Raw genomic sequence first — 17860 nt, 5'->3', positions numbered from 1 at the left:
CTAAGCACCTCAGCGAGACCCTGTCTCTAAATTAAAAAATAAAAAGGGCTGGGGGTGGGGCTCAGAGGTTAAGTGACCCTGGATTCAGTTGCTGGTACCAAAAAAAAAAAAAATAATAAGAAAAAGAATCATCAGGCTCCAAATGTCAACAGGGACCAAGGGGACCAACCCTGAAGTGACCCAACGTGCAACAACATCAACACACACACACACACACACACACACACACACACCAGGTGAATTTGAAGAATCCGGCGGAAAGCGGGAGGGGATAAAGACAGCCCCGCCCACAGACAGCCCCGCCCACAGACAGCCCCGCCCACAAAGGCTCCACACTCACCATTAACGTCATATTTATTGTTATTTAGCTGCTCAGGAAAACATATACAGGTATATACAATCTGCATGAATACGGAAGACCGCACTTTACATTAAGAAAAAAATAACACTCAATTCATGAGCTATTGTCAGTCTTCCAACCAAGCATCTCAGAAATGAATTTTTCTTTTTAAGAGTCAAAAAAGACGACAGGATTGCCTAACACACAGCAGAGTCGAGTCTCCTTATTTTACATGTGCAATAGGAACAGCTCCCTCTTCTTCCCGCAGAGCGCGCCGGGTGCAGGCGCCGGGAGTTCCGTGTGTCGGGTTTTCGTCATTTGCTTTGATTCTTCCGGTGAAAACCAAAGGACAGGAAATGACATCCTTTTGCTTAAGGCTGTTCGAAAAGCTGATCCGATCTGGGCCCGTGAGGAGCGAGGACGTTGGAAGCTTCCGAAGTTTCTAGAATGGCAAGGACCACAGGCTGATGGCCAGTGCGGGCGGCCCGGTGTGGCCAAGTCCAGGACACAGGTCGGGAGACTCTGCTCCCCGCCTTAAGCCATCAGGGAGAAACCGCTCCTGTCTAAAACCACGATCCGAAGCTCTCCAGCAGCTGCGCAGCGGACCCCAGGGGCACCGAGGTGGTGTGGCCCAGCACCTGGCCCGTCTGCAGCCCGTGGGGGGAACAAGCCTTCCCTCTGCCTGCCACCTGCTTCTGTCCGCCCCTGTGGCCAGGGCTGCCCCTGGTCAGAGGGCCCAGACCCCAGCCACAAGGGCCAGCCAGGGAACGAGGAGGAGGGACAGGGGACAGACAGGGTTTCCTGGGCTCTTCTCTCCCTTGGCTGAAAAGTTCTTTGAAATAAACAATGTGGGCGTGGTACGGGGAGCCCCAGCCTCAGGCCACTTGCTAAAGGACACTCGATCTGTAAACTCTGGGGACCCTGCAGGCAGGGGCCTGGGAGGGAGAATTTAGAAAAACCCACTCATCAACGAAAAACTGAAATAAAAGTGAGCGTCACCATCTGAATGAAGCGATGTCACCTCGCTTCTCGTCTGACCCACCCTGGAATCGGTGTGCCCCCCCCACCCCCAGAGTCCCAAACGCCTTTCGCAAGGGTCAGCAGCACCCCAAGGTGTCCGTCTGTCCCTGCCAACATGGGCCTCCAGTGACCGCCACCGTCTGCCCCAGTAGAGGCAGTTCCCTCCTGAGACGGGGGACATGGCTCTAGTTTTAGAAATCAAATCAAAAGGGGGGGAGGGAGTCCAAGGTTAAAGAACAAAAGGCCCCGGATCAGGCTGGCAGCTGGCAGACCCCTCGGAGAAAGGACCCGGACTCCAAGCAAGGGGCCCCATCCTCCCAGGACTGGCTGGGGGAAACAGGAGCAGAGAAGGGGACACACCCAGTCCTCTGGGTCCCCAGAAAATGCCCAGCCAGGAAAGAACAAAGGCTTCCCCGTGGGCACCTGAGGTCACTGGGCCTGGAATCCCCGGGGAAGACCAGAGGCTGCTTAGCCCATGCCTAAGGCAGAGGCCCGGCTCCCCACAGGCAGAGGCCCAGAAAAGGAGAGAAAAACCTCACTGCGGGCCTCCTTCCCAGGGCAGCTGGACACACCCTCAGATCCAGGCAGGGAGGGCCAGCTTCCAGCAGTACAGCCAGACCGAAGATGAGCCTGGGGTCCAGAAGTGTCTGTTGGAAGGAAAATCTCTCTATTTTCTTAGGGAACAGACAAAACATAATTGCAGGCGGAATACCTAAAGGGTATGACTTGTTTGGCTCCTGTCTGGCTGATGACAGTTGGGTGTCAATATATAATATTGCGATGACAATCCTTCACCCGGCAATATTCCAAAAGTACTCTTCTCCAGGATTTCCATTTTAATAAGCAGTGAACAAAAGGGGGGGGGGAGATGGGGGGAGGGAGGAAAATAAAAGAGAATTTTTAAAAAAAGGAAAGCAACTCTTGTCTTATTACGAAATAACAATACTTGGACATAGAAGCTTCGGGAACAAAATAAAGAAAAAAAAGAGGTCATCTAAAGGGTCAGCCAGGGTTAAGAGAAGGGGAGCTCTCTACAGGAAAAACCAAGGTGGAAACAGAAGTCGGCTAACTGGGCAGGGTTCAGGGTTCACACTGTAACACAGGCGGCAGTTTCTAAAAAGAAAAAAAGAAAAAAAGAAAACTTTTGAGGTTTTTTTATGCCCCGCCCCTTTAAATTAACCCTTTCGGGTCCATAAGCCACTAAGCAGGTACCAACCTAGACCAAAAAACCCAAGACCCATCCCTCAGCACTAGTGGCCCTTTCTGGGGACAGGTTGGGGGAGGGGAGGGCCTGGGGGGGAGGGGGCTCTCGGCGACTCAAGTGAGGGCGGCCACGAATGTCCCGAATCGGTTGGAGATGTCGGAGTGCAGGGACCGCCAGGTGGGCACGGAGGCGCGGGCCTTGGCGTCCCCCACGTCGTCTGTGCAGTGGACGGACAGGCACTGCAAGTGGCTGCCGGGCTGGGCCGAGGCCTTGCTGATGGCGTCGTGGGCTGTGGAGGGAGAAGAAGGGAGAGGGCGGTTTAGTGGTGGGCGTGGCTCTGGGGAAGGGAGGTCGAGAAGAGAGGCCACGCCTGGGCCTCGACTCCGGGCGGAGATGGTCTGGGGGTCTAGAGGTCGTGGCTGGGTCCCGATGTCCCCCCTGGGAAGTGGAATCCAGCAAGATAAACCCGGGAGTCTCCAAGAGCCACTGACACAGGGGGTGGGCGGGCTTCCTGGAGGAGGGGCGTCTAAGTGGGGGCGGTGAAGGACGCGTAGGAGTTCGCCGGACCCCGCCCGCGGGCAGAGGCCGGGCTTGTCCCAGTCCAGAGCAGCCTGTCCTCTGGTCCTCCAGACAGACAATTTGCCGAGGGCCTGATGGGTGCTGGAAACGTCTTAAGCCAGGACCAACTGCAGGCCAACCCTGGGAAGTAAGGAGGTCACCTCACTTGATAGAGAAGACACTGAGACCCAGAGGACCGACCTGCGCCGGTCACGCAGGGGAAATGCACAGCACCTCCTCAGGGGAGTGGACAGGATGGGAAGGGGCCTGTGGGTGCCCAGAGGGCACAGCCAGGGGCAGGCAGAGGCCCACAGTCCCCCAATCCGTGGCTGGGCAGTGCCCCCACCCCACCCCACAGCTTGGAGACAGGGTGGGACAGATGGGGGAGCCTCCTGGGACACCTGCCTATCTTTCAACCCTCCATTCTTTGGGTTTAGCCTTCTGTCCTCCAGTTGACAGAGGAGGAGTGGGCAGCCCAGAAAGGCACAGACACTTTCCAGGAGACACACAGCTCCAACCCAAAGGCTGAGAGACTCGGGTGCTAGCCCCACGAAGGGACTCGAGTCTAGTCCCCTCCTCTGAAAATGGAAATGTCCACCAAGTGCACAGACCTCTTTGAGTGTATACTAGGTGTTCACAGAAACGTGAAGGGCATTCCTCAGACAGGCAGACTGTAAGCCGGGCGCAGTGGCACCCGCCTGTCATCCCAGTGACACAGGAGGCTGAGACAGCAACAGTGAGGCCCTGAGCAGCTCAGTGAGACCCTGTCTCTAAATAAAACACAGAACAGGGCTGGGGATGGGGCTCCGTGGTCGAGGGCCCTGGGTTCAATCCCTGTTCCCTCCCCCCCCCCCAAAGGCAGCCTCTGAAGCCCCCAAGGCAGCAGAAACCAGGGCTGGACTCCTACCAGCATCCAAGTACCATCCCCGGCTGCTGGGCGAGGGGACTTTACAGACCAGCGATGAGGAAGACCACTCATCCTGCGTACCCCGAAAATCCCGATTCCCGCCTCACAGACCCCAGAAACCACAGGTCTCCATGTATCTGTTAGACATGCTCAAGGCAGAATCTGGAGGCCATTCACACCTTAGTGTGAGTCAGACCAGGAGCACACAGACCTGCGAGTTCTGAGGATGAGGCGGAGAAAGAACGGAGCAGAGTTTGGGGGATTTACTGTTGTCCAGTCACCAGTGACCAGCGTCACCAGGACTCGGATTATTCTTCTTTCTCAGAGAGGGCACCTAGCCTGCCCAAGGTCATGCAGCCAGGAAGGGACAGGAAGTTTCATTTGATTACAGACTAACTGACCGTCTGCCTCGGGAGACGTGGAGAAGCCGGGATTGAGGATGGGGGCCCAGCGGTGGCTGCAGGGAACACCCAGACACTGAAGGCCACGGCCTGCCCACTGGGATTAGGCAGGAGGCCTTGGCCTACAGGGAGGACCCTCCCAGAGGGACAGACCCACGGCCAGGCCAGGTGTGACTCACTAACTGGGTTGAGGCCCCTCCCCGGAGGCTTTGGGACCTGCGTGCTGAGAGGGGCCAGGCCTGGGGAGGAAGGATCCTTCCCTCCCTCACGAGATGAATGAGGCCTTACTGAGGAACTACTGTGTGCCAGGCAGCGTGCCCGCCCTGTGGACCGAGGCAGAGACAGGACAGACACAGGCTTCGCCCTCCCCATGGAGCTGGTGACCAAGGGGCAGTGCCAGACGGTCACAATGAAGTCACAGTGGCACTGCTGTGTGACAGGGCTCCACCACTGTCCCTCTCTGGTCCTCAGCTGTCTCGCTCTCAAGTGGCGATGACCTCATCCCCCTTGGGGCCTTGTAACAGTCTGGCAGACATAGCAGTCCCCAGGTAGGGTGGCTGGAACTGTCACTGGGGTCTGGGAGGGCCACGAGGCCAGGGGTCTTTGCAGCACCCCGCTTCCTGGGAAAGAGGCCTGGTGGGATTTCCTAGGCTGCAAGATCTGCTGGGGGCAGCCGAGTGCCTGGAGGACTCTTTGAGTTCACACCCACTTTACAGACAGGAAACTGAGGCGTGACAAGACCCCACCTAGGTCCCCACCCGCCACCCTTGGTGGAATTTCCCCAGCAGCATCGGGAAGGAGGAGTCCAGGGACTCTCGTGGCGCTGGGTGACCCGGCGCTGGGGCCCAGAGAGGGTGAAACACTGGCCCAATGCCACAGAGCATGGGCCTGGGACTCCCCCAGCCTGGGCCCAGGAGGAGGGAGCGCCACGGCAGCCTGGTGTCCACAGGTGTCCTTAAGGGAGCGCGTGGTCGTCGGTGAGCTCCGGACACTCCAGCAAGACCAAACCCACCCTCCGGGGACTCGCTCCAGCGGGGACCCAACACGCCCTAGGACGGTGGCCCCCGGGGCGGCGGATAAATCAGTCCCAAAGAAGACCTTCGAGTCACAGCCTGCCCCAGTCGGGGAGAGGCCCCGGGTCCCCAAGCCTCAGGATGACAGGCAGCCATCCCCCCACACCAGCACCAGAGACAGAACCGTCCCCTGCTGAGTCCCTGGGGCTGGGGATGGCCCCAGGCTGTGGCACCAGCGCTGGAAGACACCAAGGCACCCGGCGGGTACTGTCACGTGTCCCACTTGGTCACTGCCAACTGTGGCTGCAGAGGGGAGGCAGGGCAGTGCCCAGCGCCCTGCGGTGACGTGGGTGGCCCTCATCCCCACTTGACAGACTGGAAGACTGAGGCGCTGGGTGCAAGTGGGCGCCCCCCTCGAGGCCCGATGCGCCCAGGCCAGCGGCTCCTGTCCGCAGACCCCAGTTTGCTCATCTGTCACTTGGCGGTGGCGATTCTGGGCCCAGCTCAGGACAGCTTGGGGTCAATATAAAAGAAAGAGCTGGCACTGACGGGGCGGGTCGGTCCCAGAGGCAGGGACGCTGGCCTCTACACACAGGACCCCTGGGGAGAGTCGGGAGCTGGGGCCAGGGACAGTCACCCTGCCACCCTGGGACCCTCGGGCAGGGAATTTCTGGCCCAGCCACCTTCTGTCCCTGTGCCCACCAGGGGGACGGCCAAGGGTGTGGAGGAGGGGGACAGAGTGGCCAGTGCCCTGGGCCAGCTGTGAGCCGGGGCCACATCAGGGTCCCCCTGGCCGCTGTGGGGAGAACTAAATGAGATAATAAAGGCCAGGCCCCACACAAAGGTCAGGGCCCCGAGTCCCCAGCCCTCAGGAGCCTGGCTCTGGAGATGGCCAGGGCTGGCCCTGCCGCTTGGGGCACTTTCTGTGCCGGCGGGGGCTGGGGCCAGGCTGAGTCCCCGGGATTGTTACTGAGACTCTGCAGCAGCAGCCGGGCCCTGGCACCTCGTCTCCTCCCGGATCCCAAGAGCGCAGGTGAGTTTGGTTTCCCCTTTACTTGGACCTGGGAGGGGACTTCTGTGACAGGTGTCACTCGGCTGGTGGCTGGCTGCTGGGACTGGAAGTAAGGCCCCAGATGGCGGCCACAGGGCTGGGCCAGCTCCTCTCTGGGCCTCCCCAAGGCCGCTGCACACACGCCTGTCCCCAGCCCCCAGGCCTCCGTGATCCCTCGCTGCCCCCGTCCTCCTGTGTGAACCGGGCGGGCCTCCGGAAGCCAACCAGACACCTCTCTCAGGCTAGAACCTTCCGTGGCTCCCCACTGCCCTCAGGGTGAAGCCGCAGGCTTGGCATGACCTCCCTCCTCCCCTCTGCCGACTCCTGCCATCCCATCCGGAGGCCACCCCAGGCTACGCTTCTCCAATGCCCCTGCCGCCAGGTCCCGAGGCCCCGCCCCCGGTATGTGGCCCCGCCCCCTCGCAGTGGCCCCGCCCCTGGTACATGGCCCCGCTCCCGACTCATGGCCCCGCCCCTGGCATGTGGCCCTACCCCCACCTGTGACGTCATGGGACCTGGCTCTGCCTAGTTCTGGCCGGAAACGCTGCTGACCCAAGGACAAGGTCTGAGTCAGGCCCCGCCCCCACAGTCCACCCGAGACGGAGAGCCCCCTGGGGTCTGCGGCGTCAGGTGACCCGGGTCTGGATCTTGGTCCCTGGCGCCTTCTGCAGCAGGTGGGCCTCGGGCTTCCCTCCCTGAGCCTCAGCTTTATCCCCGTGAAATGGGCAAGGGCCCCCAGCTCCTGGCCCAGCGACACCGGGTCATGCGGTGCCAGCACATAGCAGGTGCTCAGGAAATAGTGCTCCCGCCCTCAGGGGCTCCTCCCAGACCAGGCTTCTCTTTAGGTGCTGGGGGCCGAACCCAGGCCCTCCCTGGTGCTGGGCGGGGGCTCCCAGCCCCACAGCGAGACCAGTCCCCAGGACCCCGCCCCTGTGGGTGTGGGGTCCCGAGCAGTCACCCCCAAACCCAGACGAGTCCTTCTGCAGAACCCCTGACCCTACGGAGGGCCCCAGGGGGCATGTCCACATTCTGCCCTGGCCCCGACCCTCCTCCGAGCTGCAGGATGGGGCCGGGAGGTGCCCTGGGGGCATCAAAAGCAAATCCCATCCGAGGCTGGTGGCAGACGGGGGTCTCCACGCCACCAAACAAGCAGGAACACAGCAATCCCACGACCCACGGCTGGGCTCCGCCTGCCCCTGCCCACACTTGACAGCTGGGGACCAGCTCTGTCTAGAGCTCAGAGGCCTGGGTTCAGATCCCGCCCTGGACCCGACAGGCCTGCCGCCCACCAGCTCCACGGTCCCAAGCAGATCGACCTGCCAGCCGCAGTTTCCCCACCTGCAGAAAGGGCTGGCAGCCCCTCTACTGAGGGCCAGCGGAGTCCAGTGGGGGGGCCCCTAGGACAAACGCCTATGTGACTCCGGACTGTCTCTCTGCTCCCTGGCACGTGGCAGCCACCAGAGAAGCCTTTGTTCACTGTTTCCATGAGGGACATCCTGTTTCCCACTTGCTGTGTAATCTCGGGCAGGTCACAGCACCTCTCTGGGCTTATTTGGTCTTCTCTGAAATGCCAGGGGTGGGTGTCCGTGTGACCCCCTGTTCCTTTGGCGCACTGCATTTTTACCCTGATGTAGGCAGGAGCCTCCCAAAGTGAGGTACCCTGAGGAACCAGCACCCACAGCCCGAGGATCAGGGACCCAGGGACAGTGGCCGGAGCCTGAGTGACACCCCACCTGGGCATCTCGCAGGGGCCATGCAGACCCACGGCAGGCCCAGGGGACGGCCTCCCTCCAGCCCAGCCCTGCATCTGGGTCCCCTGCCGGCTCTGCACTCTCCTGCAGGTGACAACCTCCGGCCACACCCAGCCCCACGGAGCCAAGCCTGGGGACCAGCCGTCCCAGGGGACCGCCTTCCCCTCTCTCTGGTCAACAGTGACTTGCTTTTAGGACAAGGGCCCAAGGCTCACAGATGGGATGGGAAGGAACCAGGGTCACCCAGCAGCTGGGGATGCGTGCACAGCCACTGTCACCGTGCAGCGCAGGCCTGGCTGGGCTCCTGGAGAGCAGGCCCGGGTGCCCTCTGTCCCCAGTGCAGGCTGGCTGGGAGGGGCCCTGGGCTGTGGCAGCCGGTGCTGGCCGCTGGGCAGGCCTGGGAGCCCCGGAGACTGATCCGAGTTGACCGGGCTGCAGGCAGCTGTCACTTGGACTGAGCTGGCCCAGGGCTCCGCGGGGGACAGCATCAAGGGCAGAGCGGAGCTGGCCTCCCGGAGCCCAAGGCGGACAGGACACAGCAGGCCCGAAGGAGGGGACGCAGAGGGCCACGGTCCGCGGAGTGGACAGAGGGGCGGGCGGCCTCCAGGGGCCCGGGGGCCTCCGTGCGACCTCCTGGTCCCGGAGCTTCCAGCCATGCAGCCAGTGACCTGTGACAGATGAGGCCTGCGTACCCCAGGGCCACTCATGGCCGGTGTGCACCGAGACGTGACGGCCCAGGGCAGCTGAGCGCCAGCCCCTCTTGCCCGCACCGGTCCTCCCAACACTACAGGAGACGGCCCAGCAGGGAGCCACTGCCGCCCAGGCTGGGAGGGGAAGGCCAGGCCTCAGGTCCTCATCCAGACCCGGAGGGACGCACGGCCTCAGGACAAGACACAGGGACACTGCAGGCCAAGCCTCAGCATGGCTCTGGATGACGCAGTAATGGTAGCTACCACCCAGGGTCACCAGAATCATTCTATCTGAGACCCCATGGGCAGCCCAGCGACTTCCCACACCCTATCACACCCAAGTCGCCCCTACGCTGTTAGACACCGTGCTGAGCCGCATTACGCAGGACGCTGTACCTCTCTGAGCATGTAACCTGGAGCAACTCAGCACCGGGGAGGCCTCCCCAGGTTCCCCGGATGCGGAGCGCGTGAGCCGTTCAGCAGACGGCTCCCCTAGCCACCAGACTGCGCTCAGAAACAGCCCTGGGCTCTCTGGGCCGAGGCAGGGAGCCGGGTCCCCCAAGCCTGCTGTCACTGAGCAGCTCTCCCGGGCCTGGGGCTGGGGTGGCTGTTCTGGGGGCTTCAGGGACTCATTCCCCATCGGGGGCAGCGGGGGCTCTGGGACGCCACTCAGCGGGGTGGGCAGGGAGGACACGGGCCTGCTCACCCACCTCAGTCCCCACAGCCCTTCTGGGTCCCCAGGAGGGCTCTGCACGGGGGACAGCCGTGGGACCGTCACGCGCTTCAGAGACGGAGGCCTGGGTCTGAAACCACCCGCACCGGGCACTGCCACGCTGTGCCACCCGGATCGGCCCCTTGGGCTCCCCACGTCCCCATTTCCTCATCTGAGAAGTGGGTTTGGTCCCCTCTCCTGCTAGGAGCCCGGTGGGACGGCAAGTGCCCACGTGACACCCAGGGCTGGGGCCGGGGTCGGGGAGCCAGGAAGAACTTGAGACGTGTGCTGGGGGTGACAGGTGAGCGCAAAGGTTGGCAAGGGACAGAGCAACAGGCCACCTCAAGCCCAGTGTGACTTCTTCAGAAAAAATCTTAAAAGGCCGGCCCCGGGCCCCGGGGTAGAAATAGGAGAAGAGGAAGCTGCCAGGCTCACGTGGGATCAGTCATGGAAGGAGTTCGGACCTCGTTCCTGTGAGCAATAGGGAGCCACAGCAGGCTCGTGAGCAGGGGCAGCGCACTGTGAATCTGTCCGAATTTATAAAGCCTTGCCCAACCCCATTCACTCCGGCTTTGGCACAGGACACCCGAGCTAGGAACACACAAGGGCCCTGGTTCTCCCTCTCTGAGCAAGGAAGGCCAGGGCCCCTGCCACTACCCACTCAATAGCCCCGGAGAAAGCCCTGTTCTAACCAGGCCACCCAGTTCTGTTCCCACTCAGCTGGTGACCCCTACCAGGGACACCACCTCTGTCCCATGTCCCCCCACACAGAGCATGTGACCATGTGACCCAAGCATCACATCAGCGAGTCCTCTCTGAGGGTACAGAGGGGTAGACCGAGGCCCAAGGAGGGGTGCAGATGCGGCTCAGGTCACCCAACGGTGACAGACGGTGGAGGGACAGCCACCTGATCTGTGCTTCAGTCTCCTCAGCTGTGAAATGAGATCACAGGCCCACGGGGCAGGGCTGTGGCCCAAGTGACAGGAGACTATTAGCAATGACAGATAAGGATCACAGCCGACACCCAGCCCAGGTTCCCCTCTGTCCCAGGCTAATCCCCACAGAGACTGGGAGGCAGACTCCTCTCAGCCCCGTTTCACAGGGTAGTAGAGGGTAGAGGGTAGTAGACCCCAGCACAGGGGCCGGGCCGGCCCACCGTCTGCCTCTGCAAATAAAGTTTTATTGGAACACAGCCAAGCATTTTCTTTGTGGCTCTTTCCACCCAGTTGAGGCAGAGACCACAGGCACTGCTCAGGGTCTTTCGGAGAAATAATGGCTATGTGAGTGTCTGGGCACCCTGGGCCCAACAAGTTGACACAAAAAATTAACCATCACTTTGTATAAATCTCTCTGCTCCCAGGCCCTGGACGGAGGAGGCCGGCTGAGCCTGAGCCTGAGGGTGAGAAGTGGTCATTGGCCCAAGTTCCCCTGAAGAGGAAGCCGTCCTGGGCACCCAGCAGGTGCTCAACACATGTCCTGGTATGTGACGATTTGCATCATGGCCCTAAGGGATCCGAAAGGTCCTATGGCTCACTCTGGCACGGGCCACCCTTCTTGGGCTGCCGTGGAAACCTTTCTGACCTCCTGCTTAACAATCCATAAAATATGAAATGTGGGTGGGGGAGGCCTCTAGAAATCTCTTAAATAATAATGATTCCAGCCTGCACCGTAGCACATGCCTGTCATCCCAGCAGTCGGGAGGCTGAGGAAGGAGGATCGAGAGTTCAAAGCCAGCCTCAGCAATGGTGAGGCCCTAAGAAGCTCAGTGAGACCCTGTCTCTAAATAAAATACAGAATAGGGCAGGGGATGGGGCTCAGTGGTCAAGGGACCCTGAGTTCAAGCCCCAGTACCAAAATAATAATAATAATAATAATAATAATAATAATAATAATAATAATACCACCACCACCAAATGTGTCCAGAAACACAGCACAAGAAGAGTGGGTCTCTGAGTCTACCATGCTGGGCCACAGGAGACAGGTGGCAGGTCCTGAAGCCTCTCATGGCCTCAACTCCAGTAGACAGTGACAGGCTGGGCAAGCCTGGTAATCCCAGGGACAGCCTGTGATGCTCACGGTTGAGCTGACTCATCCCCTGAACAGCCTAGGAGGGCCAAGGTGTTGCAGCTGGGAAATGGTAGGGCTGGATTTGAACCCGGGTCCACATGAGTCCAGAGCCTGCCTGTGTCTTTTTAACCAGGCCCTGGTTCTGCCTGGCCTGGAGAAGAGAGATGGGTGGAACAGTTGCAGCTATTTTGGGTTTAGAAGGAGCTGGCTGGTTGCATCCATCACAACAATGGGGAGGAAGCCCCAGGGCTGCCGGGTTGCCCCTCAGCCCCTCCCCGGCTTCTGGGGAACGGGTGTGCCTGCTACAAACGAGTCCCACTTGATCAGACTGAGCTCTCCTCTCCAGCCCCAGGAAACCAGCATGAGGCCCTGCCCGAAGCTGTGTGACCTCAGGAGCATCACTTGCCCTCTCGGAGCTGCCATCCTCTTTATAAGTGGCAGGAGAGCTGACTGCCAGGATTGTGACCCAAAGAGTAGGTGTTCCCCACCCCAAGTTCTCCTGGGACTGCTGGGAAAAGGGCACTCATCCCTGCCCTGGGGGTGGAGAGCGTTGGGAGGTGCTGATTGGCTTGGCTGCCACGCCCCGTGCCACCACAAGCGGCCGCCACGCCCCGGGTGTCAGAGAGTTCTGGCGTTGACCTGGAAAGGTGGGGTGTGGGCTCCGGCAGGGAGTGTGGGAAGAGGCAGGCACAGGGGCAGGTGCGTGACTGAGTCAACCCGGCCTCACCCCCGGGATCTTCCCAGGACGCGGCACCTTTGGCAACGCCCACAGGCAGCTCTGGAGGGATTCGGCCTGTGTCTCAGGAGGGTTAAGACCAGAGACTCTGCTCCCGGGGCAGAGGTCACAGTCCTTGTCCCTGGGGTCAGGCAGGACCAGGCCCAGGAGACCAGGCTGGGGGCGCAGGCGCATCAGGGCAGAGACCTGTGCGGCCCGACGGCCCACGCCAGCTCTCGGTCCCCGCTTCACCAGAAGCAGCACACTGTCACCAAGGGGGTACACTTCTCCTGCCAGCTGTCCCCTCTACCTGGGCCACTGTGTCCCTCCTCCCTTCACCTGGCGGCCTCTTGCCTCGTGGCTCTTCCAGCCCCCCAGCTAACGCTCACTCCGCCTGACTGCTTGCAAATGTCCTGTGGCCTGCTGCAGCTCCCAGGAGGGCTTCGTCCCCGGCTCCCACTGCGGCCCTAGCAGCTGCCACACAGGTGCCCACTACATCCACCCCCAGGGGCAGGAACAAACCCCAGGGAATCTCTAAAATGGCAAAGACGCACAGCACAACCCCCAGGCCTCCAGACAGACGGACAGAAACTTCCAGGGAGACTGTGGCACAGGGCCTCCCTGGAGGTCAGCCGACCCTGTGTCCCCAGATTGACCAGGACCGAGAGGTCTGTCCACACCCCGTCCAGAGTACAGAACCCAGCCGGGCCAGCGGCCTTCCCGTGAGAGCTGGAAGCTGGAATCCTCCAGGTGCTTGGGGCCCTGTGGTGGCCACGAAAGCAGACGGCGGCGTCCGTACAGGAGAGCGCACCGCAGCTGACCCCCGGCCAGAGCCAGAGATCCCGCCACTTCTTCCTCCCTGGGAATGAGGACCCAGGGAGGCCCCTCCCCCAACCGGCACCCCACCGGGCCCCGCCCCGAGCAGACCCTCTGGGAAAACCTTTGGGGTGAGTTGGGGTAAATTCCAGGTGTGAGCATCAGCTAAATGACCCCCCCCCCCACACACACACACACACACACAGCCCTGGCGCCCTCTGGGCAGGAGGAGCCGGCTGGGTGGGGCCTCCTTGGCTGGGTTTGTTTTGATGTTGTCCTTACAGAGAATCAGGGCACTGGAGGGCAATGACCTCACCCTTTCCCAGGAAAGGGACCACAACCCAGACCCATCCTAAGCACAGGTAGACGGCGCTGCAGTCTTCCCTTCAGGGGGCGGACGTTGTTCCCTTTTAAAGGTTCAGAGAAGTGGGTGACTTGCCCCCCATCACACAGCACAGAACAGCTGACTCAAGATACAGCCAAGTCAATTTCCAAGGCCTCTTCTTCTTTTGTTCACATCAGAAACAGGGACAGGGTTCAGGTGGGAGAGAGGAAGGAAAGAATAAAACGCACTCCCCACGTCCCCTCTCAGCCTGCCCACTCTGCACCTGGAACACGTGAGGCCGCTGGGGATGAGAATCTCACATACATGTCCCCTGAAAGCGGGATCTGATGCAGGGCGGACCTCACCCACTCGGGGTCTGAGCCCAGGCATCCAGGAGCCCTCCCAGGGAGGCCTGGGGTGCTGGAGAGACTGCGCAGAGCCCGCCCACCAGCAGAACGCGCCCACCTACACAGAGCCCGCCCACCTACACAGAGCCCGCCCACCAGCAGAACCCGCCCACCTACACAGAGCCCGCCCACCTGGACAAAGGCCGCCCACATTCACAGAGCCCGCCCACCAGCAGAACCCGCCCACCTGGACAAAGCCCGCCCACATTCACAGAGCCCGCCCACCAGCAGAACCCGCCCACCTACACAGAGCCCGCCCACCTGGGCAACACCCCTGCAGAGGCGGGGCCAGCTGCCTATGGGCGGGGCAAGGAGAGCTTCCTGTCCCTGTTGCCAAGCAACAGGCTCCCTCCCACCCAAGGCCCCACCAGTCGGTGCTCCCGGAACCCCCACAAGCCCAGGCTCTCCAAATGCAGGCCTGGGGTGTCCGGCAGCGCAGCCTCTAGGACGGGTGGCTTTTACATTTTTAAATTAAATAAAGTTTAAAATCAATCCCCTGCTCACAATCACTGCATTTCAGGGGTTTGACAGCTGCATGCGCCCGAGGACACCGCGCTGGGAAGGGCAGGCGGAGGGCATTTCTGTGCTCGCGGAAAGTTCTGCGGACGCGCTGGTCAACGCCAGTCTGCGGCAGTCGCCGGGCCACCAGGGCTTTCTTGCAAGAGGCAAACTCTGTCATTTCAAACAGAAGGTTCCGTGGGCGGAGGTCTACTGCGGGTCGGGGGAGCCACAAAGGACAAAGTGCCCAGCGACGCGCACTTCTCCTGGTGCCCACAGCTGACCCGGCTGAACACCTGCGGCACCGGCCGCTCAGGAACCCGCTCAGCCTGGCTCCTTCCCAGCGACGCTGCAGCCAGAGGGCCCTGATCAACCGGGTGAGCACCTGACCTTGAACCTGTGGTCTGACCTAGTCCAATCACAGAGGAGGAGAAACTGAGACCCAGAGAAACAGTGACCCGCCTGAGGACAGAAGATGGGTCAAGGCCAGGCCAGGATTAAAACTCCCGCCCAACGCCCCCCCCCCCCCCCCCCGCCCCCGACTCAAGTCCTCTCTGGCCAGCACAGCACATGCACCCATAACCCTTTGCGGCAAGACAGAGCCAACACTGGTGGACGGGGAGACACCCCGTCCAGCAGACAGGGGGTCGAAGGGGGCCATTCCCAGATGGAGAAACTGATGCTCAGGGAAGGGGGATGCAGGCTCCCAGGCCAAGGTGATTTCCAGCACTTCAGTTGCCAAGAGGACCCTGGAGCCCTCTCCAGCAGGCCCTGGGGTGAGCAGAGAACCCAGCGGGTTCAGGTCCCACTCCTTTCTTTTCCCAGCTGTGTGATCTTGGACAAAGTGCTTTGCCTCTCTGAACCTTGATTTTTCTGCAATGTAAATAGTAGTCCTGCCTTAGGCAGAGAAACACACACTCAAGAAAGTGTAAAGGTACAGGAATAAGCTGCCGAAGGGGATGGTTATCATCGTCCCTTCAGGTTAGTACACAGCTGTTTTTAACTTCCTCTTAAACAAATCCATGGAAGGTGTTTGGATGTGCGGGCTGGGACAGGAGCCCAATCTGGCCCACCACGACTGTAGACTTGGGAGACTCTATTTTTGTAGCCCAAGATATAAGAATTTTCATTTGACATTATTTAATGGTTGAAAAGTAGGAAGGCTGTTTCATAACAAATGAAAATTATATGAAATTCAGATTCCGGTGTTCCTAAGCAGAGCTGTGTCAGCCACGACACACCGGCCCGGGTACACTGCAGCCTCTCCTGCATGACCAGGTCGGGGTTAGGAAGCAGTGACAGAGACACTCGGGGCTGAAAACCCCCAAATATTCACAGCCTGACCCTGGACAGGAAGATTGGCGGCCCCTGCATTGGATGGTCAAATCACCCCCGTTTCACAGCCAAGGGAAACTGAGGCTGAGAGGGCAAGGGTTGGGCACAAGGCCCACAGGGACGGGGGCTGCTGGGGTTCAGACTCTGGGAGAAAATGCTCCCCCTTGGATTCCACGGCTGGAGATCCAGCTCTGGGCTCTCTCAGAGGCTGTGGACCCAGCTCTGATTTGGGCCACTTGCAGAAGGGACTAAGTCCAGCACTCTGTGCTGAGTCCCTCCAATACACTTGCAGAAGGAACTAAGTCCAGCACTCTGTGCTGAGTCCTTCTGGTACATAGGGACAGAGGAACAGTGCTGCCAGGTCCCCAGGCCAGCCCTCCCTGGAGCTCTCTGCCTTGGGGAGAAACCTCTGCTGCAGGCTTAAGCCCCACATGGGGCTCCCAGGCCAGGACACCCCCGTCCCCCGCAGCAGCCCCGCGGAGGCCCTGCCGACGTCCCCCCCACCGCCTTGCTGGGCCTCAGCAGAGAAATTGCCCACGACTAATTAGAGTGATATTTAATTTTATCACAGATAATTATATAAAATGGAGCCGGCTTCTACCTGGAGCACTTTGTGCTCCTGCTTTGGAGGAGCTGGGGAACCCGAGGTGTTCAGGGACCAGGGGAGGGCCGCGGGCATGGCAGCTGGACAAAGTCATCAGGTCACAATGACAGCTGGCACCTAAGTGGCACCCACTGTATGCCTAGGGGCAAGGGTCCCCAGCTGGCCACGCCACTCCACCTCAGGGTGGCCTTGCAGGTCGGTGGGCGGCTCTGAGAACAGGGCTCGGTGGCCAGAGCCGGGTTCTGGTTGAGGTCCTGCCTGGTCATTTCCTAGTGACACGAGAAGCCAGCTCACCTCGGGGGCCTCAGTTTTCTCACCTGTCAAATGGGAATAAGGAGAATAAATGTCCCCAGGAGTCCCAGGGAGTCGCCAGCCTTGTGAGGCTCAGCGTCCTCAGGGCAGCTGGTGGGCTGGGGCTTCCGGCCTCCCCTTGGAGGCTGGGTAGAGGACAGTCAGAGGAAGGGTTTGGGGAGGGCCTAACTGTCCCAGTGTCCCCAAGGAGACCCCACACAGAATCTCCCAGCCACGAACAAACAAGGCCCTGAACAGGCCAGAAACCCAGCCCCCACCGGCCCTCCAGGAGCCCCATTTGGGGACACAGCTCCCCAGGGGCACCAAGAAGAAAAGGGGGCCCCTCTGTCCCGGCTGCTGCTGCCAGCCCCGCGAGGCCCAAGGGGGGCCCAGGGCCTCTGAAAGGCGGCCGGGCGGGCGCCTCAGCTGCGTTCGGGTGGCTCCGATGAGTTCATTTTACCGCGACAGAATATTAAACAGCTCCGGGAACAGATGCTGGGCTTTGGTCTCCGAGCGAGGAAGACAGGCGGCGGGCCAGCCGGGGGACTCGAGCTCCGCTCCGGGCAGCTCTGGGCCTCTCGGGGCCTGGCGGGCCGCGTCATCAGGGTGACCAATGGCCCAGAGCCTCCGTGCCCTCGGGCTCGCTCTGCTGGCTCTGGGGACCGAGTGGGGCACCAGAGCCCATTGTACAGAAGGGGACACTGAGGCAGGCGTAGCAGTGGGACCCCACGGGCTGCAGGGGAGAGGGCGCTGGACCGAACCCGGGCCCCGAACGTCCCCTTGGCCCTTGACGGACAGGAGTCCCTGAACACACCAGAGAACGGACCGGACCCTCAATGGGGTCAGCTCCGGGGCTCGGACCCCCACCCTCAGAGCTGAGAAGCACCTGCTTTCCCCCGGTGTAAGAAGAGCCGTCTCTGAGGACGCGAGTCAAAGCCTCAGCCACAGCGAGGCCCTTAGCCGCTCAGGGAGACCCTGACTCTCAATAAAACACAGCGAGGGCTGGGGTGGGGCTCAGGGGTTGAGGGCCCCTGAGTTCAATCCCCTGCACCAAAAACAAAAGAAAAAGAAAAAGAAAAGAACCATCTCTGAGCCCTGAGTGGCCCCGCGAGGCCGGGAAACCTGTCTGGGCGATGCCATTGCTCCTAAGCTTCAC

The 17860-nt window shown here is 60.9% G+C and overlaps 1 protein-coding gene across 1 annotated transcript in view; it reads right to left on the bottom strand.

Moving 5' to 3' along the window:
• Positions 1–342: 342 nt before the first annotated feature.
• The window catches only part of Mn1 (MN1 proto-oncogene, transcriptional regulator), a 41664-nt gene continuing 24146 nt past the window's right edge, over positions 343–17860 (bottom strand). Inside the window, exon 2 of the mRNA XM_046427317.2 lies at positions 343–2853. Within this exon, the coding sequence (XP_046283273.1) occupies positions 2678–2853 (176 nt within the window). The 3' untranslated portion in view covers positions 343–2677. The remainder of the gene's footprint in view (positions 2854–17860) is intronic.

This window comes from Marmota monax, unplaced genomic scaffold, assembly GCF_021218885.2.
Source record: "Marmota monax isolate L192 unplaced genomic scaffold, Marmota_monax_Labrador192_F-V1.1 WCK01_AAM20220418_F8-fsc00177, whole genome shotgun sequence".
Lineage (NCBI taxonomy): Eukaryota > Metazoa > Chordata > Mammalia > Rodentia > Sciuridae > Marmota > Marmota monax.
The sequence above is the reverse complement of the archived record's forward strand: the minus strand, read 5'-3'. Positions and strand labels throughout refer to the sequence as shown.